This window comes from Candoia aspera, chromosome 1 (assembly GCF_035149785.1).
Source record: "Candoia aspera isolate rCanAsp1 chromosome 1, rCanAsp1.hap2, whole genome shotgun sequence".
Lineage (NCBI taxonomy): Eukaryota > Metazoa > Chordata > Lepidosauria > Squamata > Boidae > Candoia > Candoia aspera.
The window spans coordinates 74,891,509-74,917,755 of record NC_086153.1 but is presented as its reverse complement, the minus strand read 5'-3'; the positions used below and the strand labels follow the sequence as shown (position 1 = coordinate 74,917,755).

The window sequence follows — 26,247 nt, the reverse complement described above, 5'->3', positions numbered from 1 at the left end:
TTGTATTCAGACAGTCTCAATAAACCTTCCAGCCTCACTGTCGGCATATTGGCAGCTCCTTACTTGAGCAGCCTCTGGCCCCTTCCTTCCCTCTGAGTAAGGCTTTGCAGCATGAGGAACCAGCTCAGTCCTGGCCAGGCAGCACAGAAGGGTGGGGGTGTTTGTTCCTACAGGCCTGATAAGGGTATTCCAGCAGGTGCTTAATCTGTAGGCTTCTCTTTGCCCTCCTCTGGCATCTGCCATCTCCTTCAAGCTCCTCCAAACCTCACATCTTTCTTTAGAGCAGCCTTTATGCTGAGCAAGCACCGAGTCTGCAGGCACTCATTGTCTGATGTTGCGCTTACTCACAAGGAGGCTGGTGTTTTCCACTCACCACACTGAATTATTATGAATGCAAGTTTTTTTATTTAAGCAATGTGCCCTTTTGCTTTGTATGGTAACAGGCACAGAAAAAAAAGTCTATAGATTACAAAACAGAGCTGTTAAAAATGTAGCCATTTCAAATATACCAGTTTATAAAGGTAATTTATATTCTGTCCATTTTCATTAACATATATCATCCAACTGACCGGTCAATGAATGTGGGTGGTATTCAGCACATCATGGGATCAACCTCAACAGCATGAACAAAGGAAGGCAGCTGACACTTGTGTTTGCCTCCAAATAACAGTCACAATAATCTCAGGAGCTTTTCTTTATCAGCGTCTTGAGAGCACTTTCTTCGTATTGGAAAAGGGTCGTGTGAGAAAGGATTTTTATGAAGTTGTGAAAATGAACACTTCAAAGCATGAACCCCTTAGGTCCATGGTTGCAAAGACAGATGTGGGATTTTTCCCCCCAGTGACTATATACTTAAATACATATTTGGCTTTATGTTGACAACCTCCTGGGTGCATTTATACAAAGGCCAAATTGAAGTCACCACTTATTTAGAGAATGCCTGCTGTTCTGTGCAGGAAGAAAACAATAATTTGCTCAGTATTGTAAAAGAAGCTTTAGTTGTGGGGGAATGATTAGTCTTAGCAAGAGATATAATTGAATTAAATGAGAAGAAATGGTATTATCTCTGCTACTATCCTTGTGCGTGCATATTCTCAAAAGGGAATTTGTACAAACCTAGGCTTGTTTAAAAAACTACTTAGAGGCTAAGTTTGCATAACATGCTACACTTTGTTTAAAGTTGGGATGCATCCACAGAAGAATACTTATTTTATTTTTAATAGCAGCCCCCCCCCCTGCATTGATCAAAGGATAGAACCTTCAAACTGATCTTCTCATACGAAACTGAAGATTGTTAACATTCACATACCCGTGATCTAGTAGCTTCTAGATGCCTGTTTTGGATTTAGAGAGAATCTAATTATATGGCTATATAATGATAATGATTTAGCTTGTCTGCATAGGTGGCAGACCCCACATAATAGGGAGAATAAAGATCAGTGTAGAATTTGGAATTTAGAATTTAGATCCCTCTGAATTGGAGTTACACAACCTTGAAGCTACAAAACAAAATGTGGTCCTTGAGAACTTTGGGTATAGCCCCCAAAGTTCCCACTGAACTGTAAATATTAAAGCTGCAATGGGCCAAATTATTAAATACAAGGGAATAACAAGCTTGACTGTATTTAAGTTACATACTTAAATTACATTACATTAAACATTGTATTGGTCCTGCTGTGCCTATCTTATGCTCTTTTTTGGCGTGCTGCATTTCAGTGCATAAATCAAAGTCAAGTGCAGTTTTCAAGCCATAAAAGGTTGCCCATCCCTGCTCTAAGCATCAAAAAAAAGTAGCAATGCAGGAGAATAGGCAGAATTCATTTGATCTGCATTGGAAAGTGAGCTGGCCTAATTTTGACCCAATATATGAACTTAGTTATCCTTTTAAAGGCACTTCTGTGAATATGCTGATGCAATTATCCAATTAAAATGTGTACAAAAATGACAATATTAATGCAAATATTGCTGTTGTTTGGAACATTTTGCAAAAGGATGTACATATGAGGCAATACCATTTACAAAAGTATACTGTATATAAACAGAAATGTGCAAAAATGCACATTCCCCAGCTGAAACAGAAAAGGGATAAAGTAAAATTTAGATTGGAAAATAAGAAACTGGAACAGGTGTATCCATCTCCTCTATTCCAAAAGAGAATCAGTTACAAGCCAGAGTCCCTATCATGAAAAAGAAACTGGATGGAGGAAGAATGCAAATGCAGTAGTAAACAAGTTAACTAGAAGAACTGAGAGGGAACCAGGCAGGCAAGGAGAAGCAGCAATGGAAGAACAGCCAGCCAGTCAGGGCTTCAAGAAGAAAATTAGCTTGAATTAGGAAGCTGTGCAGTCAAAGCTCTACATACCATACCAAAAGAATTTGTCGCTCTATCAGGACAGAAATTATTAGAGGTCTATCTTGGAAGAGTGATGAACCCTGGAAGGCAAAGTTCAAATAGCTTTCTCCATGATTAAGGAAAAAGGCATCACAGCAGAAATTTAGGAGGTTTCTGTCTTCTATAGTGTAGTACCCCAAGATCCAGGAGACCATGCATCAGACAGGAAGAGAGAAGCCCTAGGAGAGAAGCAAAGAAGGACAGAAAATGGGGAACTGCTATTGGGGAACCCCAAGAAGGCTATTCCAAAACCATTATGTACTAAAGAGTTTTAAACTACACTGTGCTCTGGAATCTACATCAAGAACTCTCTAAGGAAGAGGACAACATTCTGGCAGACATCAAGCTTGGAAACCCCAAATGGACATCTTCTAGCTGAGCCCACCATTTCACTGGTTGATAGCTGTAAATTAATGCTGGGTCAAATTAAATTTTCCATCCCCCCCCCCCGTAAAAGAGCTCTTTTATCCCTGCTTCTTTCACAGGGAGTAGAAGAAATATTTAATTTGGGGAGAGGTGACCAGGGGAAGCCTGTTTGGTTTGTCTTGCTTCTCATTTCTTTCACATTCTTACAGTTAGACCCTTGCTTCCTCTAGCAAGATGCTATTTTGCTTCCTATAGTTAAATTTCCTATCCAGTAAGAAGGAGAATATGGTATTACCACCTGTGTGCACAGGGGTCTTTTTGAAGCCAATTTCAGCAGCCTGCTAGAACCACTGAAATGGAGCAGAGCTTATAACACAGCTTAGAAGCTGGCACAGAAAAAGAAAATCATCTTAGATAGCTTCAGTGAGCATGCCAGAGAAACACAGGTTATTGCTCTTACCCATTCAGCCCTCCCAAGCATAAAGAATCACATGCTTAGACACATTAGGTTAAGAAGTAAAAAGAAGCTTACTGACTTTATTCTTTGTTGCTTCTGCTACATCCATCTTGGTGGAAAAAGATGAAGCTCCTTTGATCTTCTTTTCTTTCTAATTACATAGTTTGCCCTAAACTCTCAGCCCTACAGCTGCCAAGAGGTGTGTGAAAGAAAGGGGCAGAATCCCTCATCAAGGCCCAAGCACATGGCCCTGATGAAGAGAGCAGCATCCATGCTGCCTCTCCCTGGGTGGAGAAGGAGGAAAGAGAGAGAGAAAGAAGAAGTGGGAGTGGCAACAAACAGCTTACTCAGAGTTGCATTTTGGGCAACTTAATTTACATATTAATGAGGCATGCTGGATTTACCAAAACTTCCAACACTTTTTAACGTGAACAAAAGGAAACAAAAGACTAAAAGATGCCTTAGGCTACTTCCATTGGACGTAATGAAGTCATGCAACCTCTTTTCTCTCCTGCCTTCTCCCATCTCCCAGCTGAGACTATCTAAATATATGCTCATTCCTCTGCACTGATATATTTGTTTTGTTCTCCTGTTCACTTTGTCTCTTCCTCGCCTAAATGGGAAAAAAAAGAAAGGAAAAACAGTGGACGTGTTGGCTGAGGGCTATGATAACATGCTGAAGGGAATGGATGCTATCCTTTTCTCCCCTCCAGTTTTAAATGGTTTCTTGCTACCCTGTCTTTGTTGGGCAAGGATAAGCAAGATTTCTTGCCTGTGCTTTTCTAGTCTGATTGTTGTGTTGGTGCCTTCGAGTCAGTTTGGACTGCTAGTGACCGCCTGGACAAGCCCCTGCAGTTTTCTTGGCAAGATGTTTTGGAGGTGGTTTGCCATTGCCTGCTTCCCAGGGCTGGAGAGAGTGACTGGCCCAAGCTGGCTTTCACGCCTAAGGCGGGACTAGAACTCACGGTCTCCTGGTTTCTAGCCTGGTGCCTTAACCACTACACCAAACTGGCTCTTTCTAGCTTGATACATGCTGAAATATTTGACAGCAGTCCTAACATTTCTTTGCTGAATCTTTTTGGTTTCATGGCTCTGCTGCTCAGATGGCAGCTCCCATGCAAAGCCAGAAGGTAGAGCTATGAGCCAATTTAGGCTTTTCTTTTAGGCTGTCATTGATATTGACTAGTAGGAGTTTCCTAGTTTGCATTTTTACATTTTCTCCTGTTGATATATATGATCAACACCTATTTTATGAATGTGGCCGATTCTTTCCTTCCTTCCTTCCTTCCTTCCTTCCTTCCTTCCTTCCTTCCTTCCTTCCTTCCTTCCTTCCTTCCTTCCTTCCTTCCTTCCTTCCTTCCTTCCTTCCTTCCTTCCTTCCTTCCTTCCTTCCTTCCTTCCTTCCTGAAATGTAATTTTTTTGTAAACTTGTGGACATTTTAAATAGAAAGCTACCTGGTAAGTTACTGCATTAAACTATGGGGGATGTTGTCTGTCCTCATTTTGAATAAGTTTATTTGGCTCTCAAGCCTTAATTGATTTACTAGTTCTGCATTAAGAGTGCAAAATATAAGCCTGGAGTGAATTTCCTTTTCAAGGGCAGGACTGTAGGAGAATTAGCCATCTGTCCTTTTTCTTTCTTTCTTTCTTAATCAAGCAGCACTGGAGAACTAAACAATCCTTGTTATATAAGCCCAGATTCAACAGCTATGTCTCTCTGAAAAGAAAAAAAATTCTGAAAATACAACAAATAAAAGCTGACCATTTGTATCGTTCATGCTTCTTCACTTCTTTCCACAGCAGCATATTTTATATAACACTTGCAGCTTCACTTTTTTATGTATTGGAGCCTTTGAAAAAATTGTTTTACTGAATATCCAATCATGAGGGTCAAGCAGGCAATATTTCTGAACAGACATGGGGCTCAGACATCAATTTAAGCATAGACAATGGCTGCAATGTTAAAGCTAGCTTGAACATCTGTAGCTCAAGAAAATACCTTAAAATTATGACTCAAGACAATGCTACTTTCCAGGAACTGTTTTCTATGGGAGAATTTTATGCTAGGGAAGTATGGCAGGAATCATTCTAAAAATAAATGCAAACATAAAGGCTGTGCTTGGGCATAATGGTAAACTATAGCATATTATGATGGAAACAAATATTAAATTCCCCTTGCACCCACAGTTTCTCCTTTGCTTCAGAAAAGCTCTAAGGAGTAGGTTGGATTTCAGTTAATCAAACTCTAAAGTTAAGACCTGAACTGTGATTAATTTTAGATCTGGTTTGTTCAAAGCAAGTCAGATTAATAAACCATGATTTAAAGTGGTATAGCCACAGTGTGAAGCTGAGCTGGCTGTTTTTAGACTAACCACTCTTAAGTGTTCAGTTCAGCCAGCATGCCAACCTGCAATTAGACTACAGTACAAGTGAACCTTTCTGAATGCTGATGACCATATAGTTTGTTTCATTGCTTGAGTGGAATCTTTGGTCATTTGTTGACACCTATCCCAGGTTTGTGGTGGTATCAGCTGTCGACTCTATAGGTGGGTTTTCTTTGAGAACCTGGGCTACAGAGTAAAATGATTGGGAAGGCTGATTCATAGAGATCACTTTAAAAGTTTGCTTCTTGTCAGGCATCTTGAGGAGGTGAAATCGTAATCTTTCCTCTATTGGTGCCAAGAAAATTGTTTCTTTTGTGTTATTGAGAGCAAGGAAACTGTCAAAACATTGGTAAAGGGCTATCTAGTTAAAATCTCACCTTACCCCACTCCCAGCAGGCACAGTCAACAGGGAAATGAACAAGACTGGAGATTGCAAAACTTCAAGACCAATGCATCTAGAGGGTGCCAGGAGGGAAGGGGGTGGTCAGTAGCATGCCATTAGTCTCTCTGTACATTAACTTTTTTCCCTGCTGTTCTCTCCCCCACTCCCCCTGCTTCTTGCTTGGTGATTAAGATCTATGCCCATCTGAAAGAAGGCAGTGGGACTGAAGGTCTGGATACTTTGAAGAACAAAGCTCAGCTTCACAGCATAGTGGCCAAGAGTCTTTGTCAGAATGTCACAGGGAAAAACTGCATCATCTTCACCGGCCCCAGCATTACCAGCCTGAACCTCTTTGAAGAGTTTGAAAAGCAAGGTTAGTGCCAGACTGTGCATGGATCTTAGAACAGCTGAAGTCTTTTGTGAAGCCTCTGTTCTGTAAAATCTGAAACTATCATTAAGGATCTCTTATTTCCCTGCTAGATATCAGTATGGCTCCCCCAGTGCAATGTTGGCTTTGGAAGTGTTTCCTTTTTATAATGAGAAATTGGAGATCTTTCAGAAATTTCTCACTGTTGAGTTTTGGGGCAGTGGAGAGTAGCAAAACCATGGATGAGACGGCCAATGAAATCAATGAAGGATGGTTTGTGCATGTTCCTGTGTTTGGTCTTCTACTAGCCTTCACCCTGCACTATCTCTAAGAATAATTATTTCTCCCTTCCTGTCTTTCAGCTTGTGAGATTGGAACTTCCAACTCTTTTTAATGTTTAAATTTCATTTTAAAACATGGTAGGCATTTAACTTTTGACTGGGTCAGAAGCACTAAAAGGTCTGATTGTTTAAATGCTGCACTTTTCCTTGATCAAAAATCACACCTATCCCTCTTCAGAACTGGTATTATCTGCAGTACAGAAATGAAATACCTGTTTTGTAGGACCCAGATAGGTAAGTGGAGACTGGGGAGAGAAAAAACATCACCCTTCCACCAATACATTTGCTCTGATCCATATTGAATGCTGTGGGGCTGCTTTAAAATGTTGGGAGACCCATCACCATTTTCTCATGGTGATGTTTGATTCAGCCCTTTGAGAACCAATTAGATTTGGCCATTTTGCTGCACATTTCACATTTACAAGAGGGTTCTGCTGGTGGAAGGGGCACAGTGGGCATGCAGAGTGGTAACTTGTACAATACCATGGCAGCTGTTTGTAGCCAGCTGAGAAACTCTTCAGAAGTTATGTTATGATCTCCCCCTTAAGTTTAAATGGTGGGATCTGTGGCCGCCAGAGGAAGAAATGGTGGGCTGAAGACGGCGAAAAGTGGAGCCAACTGCAGCAAAGAACAAAGAGCCAGTGAGTAGACTGGTTCTTCAAACCTCTCTGGACAAAGAGAGGATGGGAGATCATCCACAAGTTGCTCCTTGTGAGGAGACTGCAGGCCAGCATTCTCTGGCAGGTTTTGAGCATAGAGAGACAAGGGAATAGCCATCTTGCTCAAACCACAGTCAGTGCCTTTAAAAGGACACCAAGTTTGCACACTTCCTTTTCTAATCACATTTGAAATTGCTTGTTACCAACTTTTCAGCTATTAGAGACCTTTGGATCGACAAATCTGAAAACACTGGGCAAGTCTGCCTTCAGTTCTTAACAAAAGAAAATTTTAACTACAAGCTTAACAACTCTAAAAAATTGAAGCAAAAAGCCAATTAAGACTTTGATTTTATAAAGTTATAAATGGATTAAGAATGAAATAAGATTTTGGAATTAATTGTAAAAAATCCTTCCTATGGGAAAGTGGACTTGTTTTGAATCTTTTCTAAGACATAAGAGATAAACAATTTAAAAAAATGGACACTAGAGGGAACTAAAGATTTTAGTTAAAGGAGAATACATAAACCTGATTAAGAGGTACAGAATGATGCAAAATATTATAACACTGCAAATACTGAAGGACACTTTTGAAAAATAGAACCAGAAGTTAATATCAACAATGTCAATAGTAATGTTTGCTTCTATCAGTAGATTGTGTCCAAAAGAAGTTATAAAAGAAATGGCAGAAGAGGAACAAGTTTTATCTGACAAGACAGAGACAGGGTTGACACTGAAAGTGGATCTGCAAATGCAGACTACAAGAATGACACGGAAAAAGATGTCTAATTGGACACACAAAAGAAATTGGTTAATGCTTTAAAACTCAAAAGGGAATTACAAATAATAAACCAAGAGAGTGACCTGGATAATTCTTTTATATTGGATTTACAAAAGAGATTTGTTAAAGCTTGGATGAATCTTGTGAGAAGGGGCAAAAAAGTAATGAAACAACTTCAAGTTCTACATTACTTGAATGGGCTAAAGATTAAGATTGTTAGAAGTAAAAGGAAGGAATATAAAATTGCTTTATTTGATCAAGGTTAAAATAGGTATGTTATTGTTTCTGGCAACCCTGATGGACTTTTGCTGACACCAGGACTGAAATGATGATGCTTTATGGGTTTGTTTATAGATAAGAGATGGGACATGGGATGAAGAGGTCATTAGTTGCAAATTAAGAGGAGGTGAAAAGTTACTAAAATTGTTTATACTTGTGATGAAGGTTGGAAGTCACTTCTTTATATATTTCTTTCTTTTCTCTACTTTTTTCTTTTTCTTTTCCTTTGCACTTTTTACTCTTTCTTTCTACTTTTCTTTTTTTTCTCTTTTAGTTTGTATTAGTTTTTACTATTGTAATTATAAGCTTTAGTTTAAACATTGGGATTTGTAACTAGCATTTGGAGCATGTATCTGTCTCTCTTTCTTTCTCTCTCTCTCTCTCTCACACACACACACAAGCATATACACATGTTCAGACCAATATTATGCTTCTCATCCAGAAGTCAGTTCCACTGGTATCAATAGGGCTTTTCCCCCTTTTAACTCTAGAAGGGATTGCCACGTGATTTGTCTACTTCTGTCACCATTTTTTCCAAAATCACAACTCCCTTGCCTTCTCTGGGAAAGATCAGAAGAAGCTGCCACCAGTTAATGCTCCTCTACCTACCTACTGTATACAACACACACACACACACATGCACACAATCTGACCCTCATCCATTGCTCTTGTTTTGAAAAAAGCCATTTGCTGTTTGCTTCAGCAGCAAGGTCACTCAAGGTGGTGAGTGGCATGAAAATAGCTTCATTTCAAAGATCACTTCAGCTATTGGAGATAGGACCAACTGATGAGTAGAGGGTGTCACCGTGGTGGCTTCCCTGTTTTTTTCCTTTCTTAGATGGAATGTGAAATAAAGGGTTTGATTCTGTGCATGGACACATTGAATGAACCACGTTAGATGAAGTAGGACCTGCTTCTGAGGAACCAGAATATGATCAGACCGTGGTCACTTGGACTGCTATCATGCAGACCAATTTCTGCAGTGTTGTGTTGTGGCACAATATAATTTTGGATGTCACATGTGATTCAGACTTAAAAACAAAGAACAAGACAATTAGTTCAGACAGAGTTAATTTTTATTGCATGTTCTCGTAGCAACTGTGTGTTTCCCTTGCAGTTTTAGTTGTTTAAGTTCTGCAAATCCCATGTGTTGACTGTGTAATGTGATCCAGTGAAGAAGCTCTTCAGAAGATTTTATGCTATAATTTTCTTCTTAATTTTGACGAAGAATCAGAGAATTGTAGCTCAGCACAGGGTGTGTGAAGCCATTGGCTTCAAAATGAGGAGGCATGTCAACACATGTTAAAAAGGGATGAGGCTTTGATTGCCCAGTTCCACCCACCATTTTAGAACCAGTGACCATTGCTGAAGATGCCCCTTGGTCAGATGATGCCCCTTGATCAGATGCCCCTTGGTCAGATTATGGGTCACACATCTCTCATGCATGCACATGTGCGCATGCACACACACACACACACACACTGCTTGTGATAAAATCATGTTTACCTGAAGTAAATCCTACTGCTACCACTAGATATTTTTTCCCTTTTAATGCCATTAGGCTATGCTAAAACAGTTTCATTGGAGATGTAACTTCTGAACAATTCTCATCCTAAAATGATACTCTTTTTACAACTAGTCTGAACTAAAGGAAAGATGCTGTTTTAATTACCTCTGGTTGCACGTTTCAACTTAAAGGTTAAGACATAATTGATAAGGTATATATTCCATATTTGGTTGTATATCATTCCTAGGGATAATAAGTAAATAAATGATGAAAATAGTTGTGCCGTCTTATCCTTGGCATGTCATCCTTCCTTCTGAAAAGAATAAACTATATATCAAGTTCTTCAGTTTTTAATGCTTTAAGTGTGGAGGATAATATGTCAATGAACTAGTGTGTGAGTAAGGTGCAGTATTGTTTGTCTGGGGTCAGTTTTGGTAGATCAGAATATGACTTGGTTCATATTTTTATGCTAGAACCACAAGATAGTATTCTAATATAAATGTTTTATCATCTTCTAACTGTAGAGATTTATTGCTGTGGATTGCTAAGTGCAAGAAAAAGTGACTGCACGGGGCTGCCTTCCTCAATGCTAAACAACCCAGAGACCCCTCAGTCTCGAGGACATTACAGGATAAAAATGAAAGGAAACATGTCCCTCATCTGCTGGTACAATAAAGGCTATTTTAGATTTTTGACCAATGCTTATTCTCCAGTTCAACAAGGTGAGTGTTTTTTTTCTAAAGCTGACTTCTTTCTATGGGAAGGGAATAGGTAAGGTCTGGATTTTAAAGAAAAATATATAATCTAAATTCTAATCCTAGAAGCAAAACAGAATAAAGATAAATGCATCTTTCAATGTCATTTTAGTTTCTATAAATTTAAATTGTACCATCTTTGAGCAGTAGTTTGAGAGGAGAGGAAAAACCTTTCTGCAGGCAGTTGGGACACTAGTAGAAGGAAGGATTAATCATTCTCTCTTTCTGTCTCTCAGGTACTTACACACTTGCTATTGTAATTTGCATTTTTTTAAAAAACCTTTCAACTTAGAACTGGGTATGTTAAGTGAGAAGATGCATTCAAAATTAGGCATATTATGGTGCCATATCCTGTTGATTTTAAAAGGATTAGGAAGCAATTCAGTAAATTAAGGACAGTCTTACTGAACTCAGTGGGGCTTCTGAGTTGGCATTTATCAACTTTCTACTGAAACCAATGGAGTTCAACAATTCTTAGCTTTAAGGAAATTTGACTCCTCTCCATCACCTGCATGATTATTTAAAAGTCAACTAGTTACTGCAACAGTCAGCCCTGCACACACATCTTTAGATTCTGCCATTGTAATATGGCTTGATTTACAAGTATTTAGCAACTTCCTTGAAGACTGAGAAGCCCTTAACAAGCAGCTATCCTTTCTGCAGCTAACTGGTAAATACTCTGACAAGGGGTAGCAGAAGGGTTACTATACCTTGCTTCCAGGAAATAAAAATTGTCTCTGGGTAAACAAACAGAAGAAGACTTAGAAAAGTGTGTGCATGCATTTTCCTCAATCACATCCATAAACATCTCAGCATAAGAGAGGAAGAAGGCTAGTAAATCTAGCCTATTCACAGAGCTCTTCAGATTTATCCCTTGTAATTAAAAATGCCTCTTGATTCTGCTTTTTTTTCTAAACATTTGGAAACTAATGCTGTAACCTACTTCACCTATGTTCTTAGGATACCTGAGCCAAGTAGGACTTCCTTCTCAATAGGTTTAAAATCAGGATGGGATGACCTGGTGCCCACCGATTCAACAACTCCAGTAGTATTTTCAATCAACAGTATGACACAATGGTATTTTATGTATCTTTGTTGCAACAGGTGTTATCATTAAGAGGAAGAGTGGAGAAATCCCGTGCCCTCTGGCAGTAGAAGCCTTTGCTGCTCATCTTAGTTATATTTGCAAATATGATGACAAATATAGCAAGTAAGTAAACAACAGGATGGGCAAGGATAAAGCTTGTAGGGCTGGAAGTGTGGAATTTTTCTTAATTATTTAAACAAGATTCAGGACCCAATATGACTTTCTCTATATGATAACAGAATGATGTAAGAAATGTCCTACCAACCTTTCTGAAGATGGTCTTTGACAATTGGGCAGAAGGTTTTTTTTTAAGGTAATTGTTTAAGTAGCTACTTTAGCAACTTTCAAATATTTGGAAATAATATGTGTACAGTTGTTTCCAAGTCACCTGAAGAAAGAATTCCACTCTATTCTGCACTCACCAGATCTCCTCTCCAGTACTGCAGCACTTCAAAAGATTAAAAGAAAATGCAGCTAGTTTAGACAAGGACAGTAAGGACCATTACAGGAATGAAAACTTAAGTTCTAAGAAAAGATTGAGGAAACTGAATATGATAAGCCTTAAGAAGAGAACCTAGGAGCATATGATAGCACTCCTGAAATACTGAAAGGCTGTTACACACAAAACAAGACCACAATCTGCTTCCTATTATTTCAGAAGGCAGATAATAGAACAGGAAGGGAGATTTCAGCTCTTCCGAACAAAAAGAATAGTTTGACAGTGGAATCACTTACCAAGCAAAGTGATAAGTACCTCTTTGTTGCATGCATTCAAGTAGACTCTGGATGTTCCTCTGTAATGGATGCTTTATTTTGGATTTCTGAACTGAATTTAAACTGGGATGGAGGATTGAGCTCAGTAACCAAGCAGACCTCTTCCAGTTGTATGATTCTGTGGACTTGTGCTAGTTCATGACTGTGGTAAAGACTGATTTGATTTGATTCTGTAAAGTGCTATAGATCTGTGACGAACAGTTAAAATTATAGTCCTACATAGAGAAACTTCATATTATAATATGGAAAAAGTAGCACGTAGACCAGCCCCTTCTGGACAGTACCACTTCACACTGCAAGTAGGGAACGGCACATTTGAATGCTCTTCCATGTGAAAAGAGAGCCAGTTTGGTGTAGTGGTTAAGGCTGGGAGACCGTAAGGTCTAGTGCTACCTTAGGCACAAAGCCAGCTGGTAACCTTGGGCCAGTCAATCTCTCTCAGCCCTAGGAAGCAGGCAATGGCAAATCACTTCCCAAAAACCTTGCCAAGAAAACTGCAGGGACTAGTCCAGGCAGTCTCCAGGAATCAACACTGACTTGAAGGCATGGACACACAAGCACATAAACACACATACCATGTGAAAAACATACTGTGTTAGAAACATAATTATACCAGTATGGTTTCTTTAATCCTCTTTACTTCTTTTTTTAAAAACTGCTTTAAAATTCCCAAGTACATTTTCACAGGGATTAAATAACCAGGGGTGATTATTTAACCTTTCTTTTTCACTTGAAAACAAGAGTAGAGGACTCATTTCTGATGAACCTATGGGTGATGGTGGTTTCGGAAGGACAGAGAGATTTCCAGCAAGACTGCAGCATATGAGAAAAAACTGGATCTTCTTCTTTGTTTCCCTGTCCTGTCCTGCTCTTCAACAAGTGGAAACTTACGTTTTGATATTTAATATACAGTATTAAGTCTGTTTGGGCTTGAAAAGACATGAAGCAGGGCTTTAGATTACATACATGCCTGTTCCCAGGATTAGCCAACCATTAGGCAAAAGGAGAAGGCTGCTTTGAGCAGCAGATTTTGAGTGGGTACATTCTGGCTTTGAGTTCAATGTGCCTTGGATCAGCTCTACCAGTTCCAAACTGTGTTCCTTTCAGCCTATTCCAAAATGATTTCAGCCAGATGGAATAGCTTCAACTCAAATTTTTATCTGAAGATGGTATATCCAAAGAAGATATGGAATTCACAAAGGGAGAAATAGAGGAAAGGTATTTCTGTCGTGTCTTTTTTGGGGAAAAAAATCTCTCATGCTCTCCCTGTCTCCCAGATCCAATGGATTGAGCAAAGTTTCCCTAGCATGACCCCTTGTGACATGACCAGAGCACTGCTCCCATAAAAAGAGCTAAGGCCTGTAAAACACAGTGACAGCTGTTCAACACTTGAATCACATCATGCCTCAGAGCTGAGCAAACAAGAAATCTCTGCCTGGCAACAAACGTGGGACATTTCCCAAACATTTCGGTTGGGAATCTCAGGAAGGGAAAGGCAGAACCTGGCCATGGTTCTTAAGCCTGCTTCCTGGCAGGCTTGAGAAGTTAGTAGAATTGCCAGCTTTTCAAAGATCATTGGCTCCCCAAGTGGACTTTGGCACTGTAAAATGGCAGCAGCCAAGTCCAGAAAATTCAGGTTTGTCACAGAAAGAAGTTTCATTTGTTAATAGCATTTTCATCTGTCCTTCAATTTCCATCTCAAGGACAGTTTCTGAAGAGACATTAGCAGTCTTAACTCTTGTGCAGTAAAACAAGTTGAGGGATTTGTGGCAAGCTACTGTAATTAGCTAGCTTCTCATAGATAGGCAATGTTTTGGGGTGGGGAACATGGGAAAAATAATTCCCCACACTTCTGATAAAATAAGGCAGTTTTCCCTAGCCTGGTTTGGACTACAAGGAGTCCCAGTCAGCATGACCCATAGCTTGCCAACTAGATTTCTGGGAGTTTGGGTTTCAGTGTATCAGAAGGATATCAGTTAGTGATAGTTCAGTTATGGGAACATTGGCTCAAGAAATATGATAAATTATACATAGTTTACACCATAGAATTAATCCCTAGTTTCTCTTTGGAGAAAAAGAGATCTTCCATCTGAGTTGATGATGTTTTAACCATAAGGGCTTAATGAGAGTGTATTTCCTAACTGGTCCATGGAAAAAGTTCTTAATCTGAAGACAAACTGAGATAGCTCAGAAGCTACATGTTGATTATACAGATGTCTTTTTCCTAAAGGAAGGAGAGGGGAAGAATATTGGTATCTAGCCTAACTGCAGATAGAATGTATTGTCTTGCCTAAGGTCCCTGCACACTCTTATGGAGTTCTTCCAAATTATCTACAGCTTACATGAAATGTTAGAAATGCTGATGGACTGATAGGAACTAATTATATCACACTATCAGAATATCATATCCTCTCCTGAGTGGTATAATAAAATATAAGTAATAGCATGTGTGACTATAGTTAATACATTAGATTATAGCTGATGTTACATGTGGTTATTTTCATGAGCATGGCTGGTCAATTTTCATACTCTTCTGGAATAATAAATTCCAAGATGACAACAAACACACTTCTGTGGTCTAGGCCATTTGTGTTCACGGTAAGTCTTGACCAACTTAATCCATTATTTTAGTGGAATGAAAACATGGCTAAGTGAAATGAGAAACTACCACTATCTTATGCCAAGGAAAAACAAAAGTTGAAGACATCTCTTACATTCCCTCTTTGTCTTCTTTTCTTTAAAAAATTGTTCCATTTAAAAGATTGGGAGAAAAAAGTAAATGTTTACTAAAAACAGACACAGGGAGTCACATTACAGAGAAGGGAAGTACTTGCGGCGTTCTAAAACTGTAAGGGCTAAAGCTGGCAAGGCAGGATCAGCACTGCTTAAAATAGAACCATTGTGTTAAAATGAAGCAGCTGCTTCCCAGTCTGAAGGTGTATAAAAGAATGACCAAGAACCTGCTAACTTAAAGGGGAAGGAGGAAAAGGCTTGAGGTTTAAACCTTGGGACTGAGATATATGTATATGTCTTGGGTTTCCATGTTGTACATCCTGGGTGTATGTGACTTCTTGCAAGCAATAAAATAACTTATCTAGCAGCACCGAGTCCTTGAAGGTTTCTGCGGGTATCTAGATTGTGGAATTGAATTTCTGGTGGAAGAGAAATTTATAGCCATTCCTGCCCTGAAGTCCCCCCAAAATGGGTGAGCAGAATCCACCACAGGCTGGGAAGTGGGGCAGTGGGAAGGAACTAGTTGTGCTGGCAGCTTGCTGAGCCTCTACAGAAAGAGGAAAGAACTTGGCAAAGCCTGGCTTAGGCGTCACTTATTTAGGCCATTGTACAAGAGTTCATTGAAACTGATTAGGCAGAGCTCATAGAAACAGAAGCCCAGTTCAGTCTCTAAGGTAATACTTGTGTCACTTGCTTTTGCAAACTTCACACGGATAGTCATAGCATCACACTAGTCTGGCTTGTGCAAGCAGTCAAGTAGCCAAGTTGGATGGTGTATCATTGTGCACTAATCAACATCCAAGCACAAATCACTTTCACTTATGCATTGGAGAGCAATGGAAAATGAATATAAATCTGGGACATGGGTGTTTCCTGCAAAAACACTCTGAAACGCTGAATGAAATTATAACAAAATGCATCACAGAAATCCACTGGGAATAAATCAATCACTGATCTTAAGTTGTGCTTCAATCTGGAGTAGTCAACATAACCTACAATTTGAGATCTTCATTTAAATGAAAAAGAAGGGCTGGGCTGCTGCTTCACCTGCCATCCTATTTCCCTTATTTCTCACAGTTTGGGGGGCCTGAGGCATTCAGCATAGGAAGATCCCAGTATTACAATATGAGAAAACCTAGGGAAATCAGTAACCAAGTTTCTGGATCCCTGCTGTCTCTAGTTTAGATTGCCTGTTGGTCTACAAGGCATTAGGATCATGTGAATTCACAGAATTGACACAGCTGAAAGAATTCTGGATATTGAAGTGCTAATAAGTTCTGGAGGGTGACAGGTGGGATACCATTCTGTGTCATTCATAATTATCTTGTAAGATGATGCATGTTTAAGGGCAGCACCTCCCATTTGGATTCTGCCAGTTTTAGGACATATCCCTTCCTTCTTGACTTAGAAACATTTTAAAGATTCATTTCATGACCCCACCCTTCTCTCTTTTTTTGGTGCTTTCTAGGTATTTCATTTCTCATAAGCCAAACAAGACCTGGCAACAAGTCTTCTGGTTTTCCATCAGCATTGCCATAAACAATGCTTACATCCTGTACAAAATGTCTGACGCCTATCCCATGAAAAAGTACAGCCGAGTGCAGTTTGGTGAGAGACTTGTAAAGGAGCTGCTTGGATTGGAGGACCCCTCACCAGGTCATTGATGGATCCTTCTTCATAGCTTAGGTTAGGAGTGGGGGAGGAGAGGAAAGAGGAGGCGAGAACTCTGGGATGCCAAGATGGGGAACTTACTACTTCATGTGACAAAATAACTAGGGAAGCCATTACGTATGTTGGTGTCTTCCCAATGGCCTTGCTGATGTTCAAAGGGCCCTCAAGAGAGCACCATACAAAGGTTGTACACATGAGTGCAGCATGGGCCCCGGTGCATCAGACGTGAATTTACGTTAGCTATTGCTCAATCTGATTTTTCAAACAGGGTGTTAGTTGTCACACAAGTCCCTTCCCCTATCCCTTTCCAAGCTAAAAAGGCTCAACAGTTCCAGTTGGGCATGTTATTATTATTATTTTTTAATCAGTGCACGATGTGTAAAGTTACACATTGTTGTGTGGCTGAGAAGAGATTGCTAGAAGAGAAATATTTAAAAAAAATGTACAAATCTATTTTGCAAGCCAGTGATTAGGCAATGGGAGATGAAGACAGTAGACTGAAGATTTTATTTTGTTGCAATGCTTTTAGATTGTAAAAGGGGGTATAATTTTGACAGAAAATGCTTTTTTTAATATAAATGGTCGGAAACAGAAAGGTTTACCAAACTAAGTTCATTGTGCTGTCTGAAGTCAGTTAAGCCCCAAGATTCATTTCAGTTGTGCCACATTGGAAGCATAAGAGATTTAATTTAATTGCAATCATCCTATATTATTCTCCAGGCATTGAATTCCTCTACACAATGGGAGAAATATACAAAAGATTCTCTGAGGAACTTGTTTCTCCTTAACTGTAGCTGGATCTGTGCTTTTTTCACAATGCTGCATATGCCAAATCCAGAGATAGTTAAAGGTAAAATTAAAGGCCCCAAACCTAGTGATATATACTGGGAAATCTAAAACCAAATGACAGGTTGATGAATAATTTGTGAAATTGCTGACTGAGGTACAATATATTTCAAAGCATGTTATTTCCATTTGTCCTTTAAAAACTCTTACTCAAAGCAATCTGACATATCTACAGTAGATGCTGAGAAGTATCTCAGTACCCTTGTATCTGAGGACTGACCTGAACTATATATCTTGCCATTCTGATACAATAGGGCAGTGTTTCTCAACCCCGGCCACTGTAAGCTGTGTGGACTTCAACTCCCAGAATTCCCCAGCCAGCATGCTGGCTGGGGAATTCTGGGAGTTGAAGTCCACACAGCTTACAGTGGCCGAGGTTGAGAAATACTGCAATAGGGGAATGAATACTGCTCATGAAGTCACTGCCAAAAAGTTATGACAATGTTTTCCCCTTTTGCCCAGTTAGCAGTCTTCCACAGCGTCAGTCTCCTCAGCCAGCTTTCTCCCAAAGCATTGCTTCATTCTGACTCATTGTTTTGGCATCCTGCTGCCTTGCAGTTTATGACAAACTAGACATTTTTCAGACAAAAAATAATTACTAGACAATCAGAAACATTTGCATGTTAAAATTTTATTATGAACCAATTCCAAAGCATCCAAAAAATTTTCAGGCCTCCACTTCAGCACAAGAAGTGCTGAGTATCACATGGCTACTAGCTGCATGTGGACATGAAGAAATTGCACACAATGAAAATACAGAGCTTGACTGTAGCATTCCATTGCGTGATATAATTTAAGTATACAGAGATGATGTTCCTTTATAAAGCAAGTTGTCACACATGTGGAGATGTGTTTAAGTATTACTTTCATAATCTTTTAATAGTTACAGCCCAGCACATCTGGAAGGAGAGATTTGGGATGGCCACCACAGAGATGATGTCAATGTAACACCTTTTATGTAACGATCTACAGTATATAGTTATCTCCTCTGTAGGCTGCTGGGAACAGTTGTTTTCATGCCCATCAAGACAAAAATCATTACTGGCCAACGTTCTTGAGAGACAGGGAGAGGTGGTCTTATTTGTGGTCAGTCAACAAGAATTTTATCCAGTGTCACAAGTGGGTATCACTCAATGCAGGATTGGAAATAACAAAACTATCATTGTGTTGGTGTGAAAGGTCCCCTGTGCAAGCACTGAGTCATGTCTGACCCTTTTGGGGAATGCTGCTTTCATGGAGTTTTCCTGGCAGACTATAGCGGGGTGGTTTGCCATTGTCTTCCCCAGTCGTCATCTTCCCCAGCAAGCCGGGTACTCATTTTACCCACCTCAGAAGGATGGAAGGCTGAGTCACCGGAGCCGGCTACCTGGGACTCCAGCTTCCGCTGGGATCGAATTCGGGTGGTGGGGAGAGTTTTGGTTGCAATACTGCTGCCTACCACTCTGCGCCACACAAGGCTCTTATCGTTGTGTTGCATGCTGCTAAAAATGCTATTGATTAGTAAGACAATAAGAGAAGAGGGCAAAACAGCAACCTGTGTTCAGTGAACTGCTTTCATCTTCTAAGTCTATTCACCAGGTCCAGAAAGATACATAAATCCATAGATACATCTCCAGTCTATACTGACAGGTATATTCAAGTGTCATGGATGTAGCTAGATACATCTTTGGATGCATATGGGCATCATCCCTCTAGAATTACCAGTTGCTGCTCACAACATGACAGTCATGACCAATTGAGTCAAAGCATTCATCTATTGCAGCTCTGCCACACTATATTGAACAACTGTCAAAGTAATACATAATATAACCCAGACACTACACCACTTTTCTAGCCACAGTATTGGCCAGATATATTCAATTACAGTTCCTGTTCTCTCACCCAGTAGGATATTGTCATGTGGGGAATATTGTCATGTGGGGAATAATGAGAGTTGTAGTCCTAGACATCTGGAGGATTCCAGGTTGAGGAAGGCTAACAACTCTTGGGTTCTCCCTTTCTTTGCTGTGAGTATACTGTATATTGTTTCTATCATTTTTTAAACAATTGAGATGTCATTTAGAAATCACTGTTATCTACAGTCCTCTAGTGACACACAATCAATTGTGCAATATCATTATTTTACTTGTTTAATCCATACCATTAGATACTTCTACAGAAGGACAGTAATTCTAAAAAAAAAAAAAAAAAATTCCCCAACATGCTGGCTGGGGAATTCTGGGAATTGAAGTCCACACATCTTAAAGTTATCAAGGACCACTCCTTAGCAAGCAACTCCATTCCATTTAATGCACCAGGCTTCTTACAGAATTAGCTACTCCTGGTGACTTATCTACTGTGGTGTTAAATTCTTTCCATTCATTAAGAGTTCATTGCTTTGCTTGAATTGTTAATATAGATCAGCCTTCCTCAACTTTAGCATAGCTGGAGGGCATGGGCAACTATTCTTCTTGGGAAAGGCTGATCTAGAGGTGTTTCAACAATCTGAACTCTTACTTAATCATTAGTCTTCATTACTTCATTTTACCAATTATGCCTACATTTCCCTAAGCACTCTTTGTACAGACTAGCAATATTCAGCAGGAGGGCTTGTATCCCATGTTCACCTGGCTATGTAGGATAATACCAATAACACTTCATCCTTACAAAATGTGAACTTGTACTGTATTGCATTCTTCCTTGTACTTTTCTTGAATTTTAGAATTTCTGTGCAAGGATCCCCAAGTATGCCAATTCCCCCCCGATTTGTCACTGATTCTTAACAGCAATTTTTATCTTATAGATTTATAGACTGCCCTTCAGTTCTCCTGCCAGTGCTTAGATTAGGATATAGCATCCTAACACGTAACAGCAGACTATATAAGTATTCAAGTTGAGAATGTATTCATTCCTGAACACCGAACTTGGGATATTGATTTATGCATTCATCTGTGTAAACACCACCCATATTGAGACAGGGTATATTGATGGAAATCACTGTGACGGTGAGCCTTCCATAAAGCTATCCAATGGGGCATGTAGACCCACCCCAAAGGTATCAGGCATAGTGCACACATTGGACCTTTCATGGCACACTACATATTTCCTGTACATTTATTGTAGCTCAGTGAGATCCTGGTATATGATAACAATCACTCAGTGACACTAAATATCACAGATTTTGTAAAAAGTGTGTAAATCTACACGTATTTTTTAATGAAGTAGAACAGAGATACTAAACCAGGTCATGTAACATTTTAAGTTTGAAAACACTGGTCTTCAAAACTTCTTACAAGATTGGATATTGGTCTCATTCTGTACCAACTAGATTGGCTTAATCTAATTTAAAAAAGAGAATTGTCATCCCAATTCTTCTCGAGAGTTGAGATACAGGGCTCAGGCAGCATATTAATTAGTTGGATGAAATGAAAATAGCTCTCTGCTGGGTGGTAATGTGCATCTTGGGAGCTAAATAGGTGTGGATGTTCAGAATACCAACTTCTTGTTTCTTCTGTGCAGAAGACTAGCTGGACATGGCAAGATCTGAGGAGATTTTTAAAAATTCCTTCTCTTGAAAGATTACAGAAAAGAAAATTATAGGTGTAGGTGGGATGCAGAGTAGAAAATAACATTCCTGCACAGCAGATGGAAGTGCACCTGCCTTTCTGATCATGGATCAGTATATTTGTAGCCATTTTGATAAGCAGAAAGGCCAGTGGGAAATGCCAATTTCCCATTCTTCTGGGAGTTCTTAACTCCTATTACTTATTCTCAAAATAATTTTGAAATGGCATTTGCATATTAACCTGCATTAACATGTACAATTAACAAAGATCTTGCATTCCACCACAAAGTGGAGTAGGATGGGGGGAGATTGAAATAGTTGTTGCAGCTTAACTTGTTTATTGTTTCATGTTTCAGCCTTTTTTTCTTTTCTTTTTGTTTTAAACTGACATAGCAAAAAGAAGCTTCAATTCTGAAAACAGAAAGAAAATTTAGAGGAGACAAAAATAAACAGTCTAGGTAAACTGACCTATCTATAGTATTACAACTGAAGCTTGTTTAATTGGTTAGAAAACGTGAAGGATGACATGAATTAGAAGCATGCAGAAGTCCAAATCAATCAATTTAGAACTCACACCTTTGTGAAAGTAGTTTGAATATCTATCTTTTACTGGTTTAGGAAATGCTGAACTTTTCTGGTTATTGAGACCTCATTTTTTTCCTCTCCAAAAAAGCCATCAATACAGGAGGTCTTTGATGAACTAAGCCAGGAATGGCCCAGGTCCCCTCCATCTATGTATACTACAATGTTAAGGCTGCTGCACTATTGGTCAACACAAAACAGCAAGTGCTTGGGGGCTGATTTCAGTAAAACAGGCCAAGCCGTCATACAGGAAATAAATATTTGGAAGGGAAGCCCTATGAGCTAGTTTTTTCCTTTCCACTTTTGCAACTTACATGTCATTAAATGAAGTAATATCCAGTACACTAGTGTAGTGCTGTTATTGTGAAAAGTGTGTTCAGCAATTTGTGTGTGATCAACTCTGCTCACAATACACCCATCAGTGGCTGAACTTCAGTCATAAGCTTCCTTCCCAAAGTGTGCTGAACAAGAGGTTTTGTTAAACTATGTCAGTGCTGAATTAAATGTGCAGTGCTGTTTTATTATTTGGGTTCAGAAAAATATATAATTATTGATTTATGCACCTATTCAGGAAATGCTTGTGTGGAAGCCCCTACACATGAGTAAGGTTCCCATCTGTATTTCTGGCTCGCTGGTTCAAGTGAGGACCTAAATTTTTGTGACTGTTTTTTGTTCTACACAAAAGCACGCTTGCAATAAATTTTTAGAGGTTTTCTATACCATGAGCTAAATTCTAAAATGTGAAATGTGGTAACAACACAACTCAATGGATTTATAATGTCACTCTGATGTCATGTGATTTTTCCTTCCTTCCACAAGGTTTGTCTTACAGTCAACAACTTTGAAATACAGTCAAATATAGATTACAGATTAGTTTTCCTTGTCTTGTTTTTCCTGGGGTGAGGGAGGAATTTGGGTCATAGAAAAGGAATCTAAGCCACAAGGTTATGGCTCAGGGACTGTGCAAAATGAAATGGACATGCAGCAATATTTGTATTAAATGACATCCTTCTTATGTGACTTATTTTAAAATTTATAATAGTGCTTAATATCAATCTGAATCAACATGCTATCAATAAGAAGTGACATTTATTCTTTGAGGCCAACCTACATACTCATCATGCTATTACCTCTCAGGATAAACAATGTTAAGTACATTGCAGAAAAAGAGTAAGAAGTTGTGAGCAAAAGAAATGAAAGGTAGGTAATAAAAGGAAATCTAACTAACTGTACTCTACACCAACATCATTTGCTATGTCTTCCTATCTTTTTGTCCTTGCAAAACAGTGCATTAAGTAGCAGAAGCACTCAAAATCTCAGAAATCGATTGAGGGGCAAATTTTAATTCAAAAAACTGGAATTTCATCAGTGTCTAACTTCATTCAGTTAGAAACAAAGTTCTATTCTCCCCTGAAATAAATTACATTTGCCCCTTTAATAATAAAGTAATACATAAGTTGATAGCTTTAACTTGGAAACATCAAGTCAACAGCTGTTCTAAATTATGAGTTTTGAATCCAAAAAGTGATTGCTTGAAGTGCTATTACAATTTTCTGATCCATGCCAGCTAGCTAAAAATATCCTGGGAAGTGGCTGAAAATCTACATTCATAATGAACCTCTATTGTTGCCAAAGGCAGTAGCAATCGTGCATCAGATCTGAGAGTGCAATATAGAAAATGTCAACAAGGCATGATTTCTCCCTCCCCACTTGTTAAAGCAGCACTATTTATAACAATCACAAATAGAATGATCAATACAAATATACTGGATTGGAAGTGTGGCTTTTGTCTAGCAGAATGCACTTTTGTTACACTACGTGGGGAAATCAGTTATCCCTTACCTCCTGCAGCATTTCAGCATAATCCTAATTCCATAGATTCAGAGATTTTGGAATAGCAATTATTTTAGATTTACGTTCCTCCTTTCCTCCAGGAGCTCGAGAGGTTAAATGAAGATCTCCCTTCATTCTGTACCCATAACAACCTTGCAAGGTAAGTTGGGCTGAGAATGTCTGATGCAAAGTCACCCAGCAAATTTCCATGGCTGAGGATGAACATGACCCTGGGTCTTTCTGATCCTACTCCAACACCTTAACCATTATATTTACAAAACTACAATACGTAAGAGGAAATGGGGAACATTGGATGCCCTGCCTTCCATGAGCAGAAGCCCTTTAACACAAAAGCCAACACTAAATACAACTCATTGTCATTCTAAGGCACGGTTTCTCAACCAGGGTTCTGTGGAACCCTAGGGTTTCTGCGAGAGGTCACTAGGGGTTCCCTGGGAGATCACGATTTATTTAAAAAATTATTTCAAATTCAGGCAACTTTACATTAAAGAGGTAAGTTTCATTCTTTATTTTAAGAGCACTGTTAATGCATATATACAGGCCTACACATGAAACAAATATAATAATTTTGTAACTTCTGGCCCATATTTGAGTATGAATATGCAGCGGTTCCCCAAGGCCTGGAAAGTATTTCAAGGGTTCCTCCAGAGTCAAAAGGTTGAGAAAGGCTGGTCTAATGTAACAAAAGGGATCTCTCAAAATGTCATAGCAGGTCCTAGCTGAACTTGAAAAAGCTAAGTAGGATCAGGTTTGGATAGCATTTCTGAAGACCTGGAGACTAGGCTGTAGGGTTGACTGGGTGATCCTGGAAAGTCACCCTGGAAGGAGGCAGTGGCAAACAGGATGCCCTGAAACCAATGTAGAGTTGGTTTCTGTGCAGAAGTCAACCTTAACTGAAGGGAGACAACTTTTTATTTGGATGGCCACCCTCTTTTGCAGAGAATTAAAACCTTCCTCCAGCAATTCAACTTTTAAATTTGACTTAAGGGAGACTTTATCCTAGCTCTCAAAATTTGCCCATTATATTTGGGATGAAAAACTAAGTTTCACCATTTGTTACTTGGGTTTTTTTTTTTTAACAACAAGAGAAATATTCAGGTTCAGGTTTCTTGGTGAGATGCACAGCCTGAATGCATGCTGAATATGTAACACTGCAAGCCTCAGAGCTGAAATCTGGTACCAAACCAGGTTTCCAAGTTGATTGTTATTAAGGTTTGAGCATGTAACAAGTTGTATTTCCAATTTGTATCTTGTTCCTCTTTCTTTAAAGAAGTTTACAATCCCCACTACCAGTTTTCAATTGCTTCTCTGATGTAGAAGCAATCCCTGCTGTCCCTTTCAAACCCTTGAAACAAAGTATATCACAGTAGCAAATACAGAGATTGAAGAGCAAGTATGATGTAGCAAATCTCCACCTAGGCATAATAATCTGATGGAGGTGGAGTCACTCAAGAAGGAGAAACCAACACTGCCTAAATCCCGACATGTCTAAACAAGGCCAGGAGGTACCATTTATCACCTCTTTTTCTTACTTATCTTTTTCCTTTTCTTGATTTGTTCCAAGAATATGGAGGTTGTACCTTCTTCCAAGATGAGTTTGCAGTTTGCTTGCTTTTTCAAATCTCCCAGTCAAGGATATAATTCTGGGATTTTCTGATAGTCTCTCATCCAAGTACTAAGCAGGTCCAATACTTCTTAGCCTTCTTCAAGATCAGCCAAGGTCAGCTTGGTGTTACCACTCGCAGTGATTTTTCAACATTAAGTGAAGAATATTTACCTATATGCCTCACCTACATTCTAAAGGAAATCTCTGAGGACTGGATGTGAGAGAAATGTACAGTCCTGAAAGGAATAATTCATTACTGGTCGTAGCTGTTTGCTCCTTCCCTATGTTTATGTAATTCACTTTCAAAATTACATGTCTTAGTACATATAAATATGCTTAAAGAATTTTCAGCATACATAGAATCCTTGGATGTAAACCATCCTTGCCTGGTGCACTAATCTTCTACCTTTATGATTTTATTACAGGTAAAGTAAATAGCCACAATGGATACTTATAGGAACAATAATTATTTTTTCAGAGTTAAACACAGGAAGACAGTTGTTAAAAAAATGAAAATGAGCATTTTAGGGAACAGAATTACTGAACCTTCAGAGAAAAAAATACCACAATCATGTTATTTAGATAATAAGATTAAACACAATAAACCAACAGGATAAATCCCATCTAATACCTTAAGGAGGTTGTATTTCATGCCAATAATTCTTTGCAGTCTTAAATATTATACAGCAAGTGGACATTGTAGAAGAACCAGGTTAGTTTTTGATAGCCAAAAATCAAAAGGGGAGAGATAGCACTTTTCCAGACTAATGAATTTTATTAAATTTGGCAGATGACTGCATATATTACATAAGAGGATGTGCCAGCAATGCCCGTCTAGATTCTATGTAGGACCAACAGGGCAAACTTTGTGCAAAAGAATTAA

General features: G+C 39.0%; 1 protein-coding gene across 1 annotated transcript in view; it reads left to right on the top strand.

The window, feature by feature from the left end:
• Window positions 1-16,954, top strand: part of PGBD5 (piggyBac transposable element derived 5) — a 72,859-nt gene extending 55,905 nt beyond the window's left edge. The window contains exons 4-7 of the mRNA XM_063290432.1: window positions 6,174-6,354; window positions 10,437-10,634; window positions 11,772-11,877; window positions 16,730-16,954. Coding sequence (XP_063146502.1) covers window positions 6,174-6,354; window positions 10,437-10,634; window positions 11,772-11,877; window positions 16,730-16,925 — 681 coding nt within the window. The 3' untranslated portion in view covers window positions 16,926-16,954. The remainder of the gene's footprint in view (window positions 1-6,173; window positions 6,355-10,436; window positions 10,635-11,771; window positions 11,878-16,729) is intronic.
• Window positions 16,955-26,247: the final 9,293 nt, after the last annotated feature.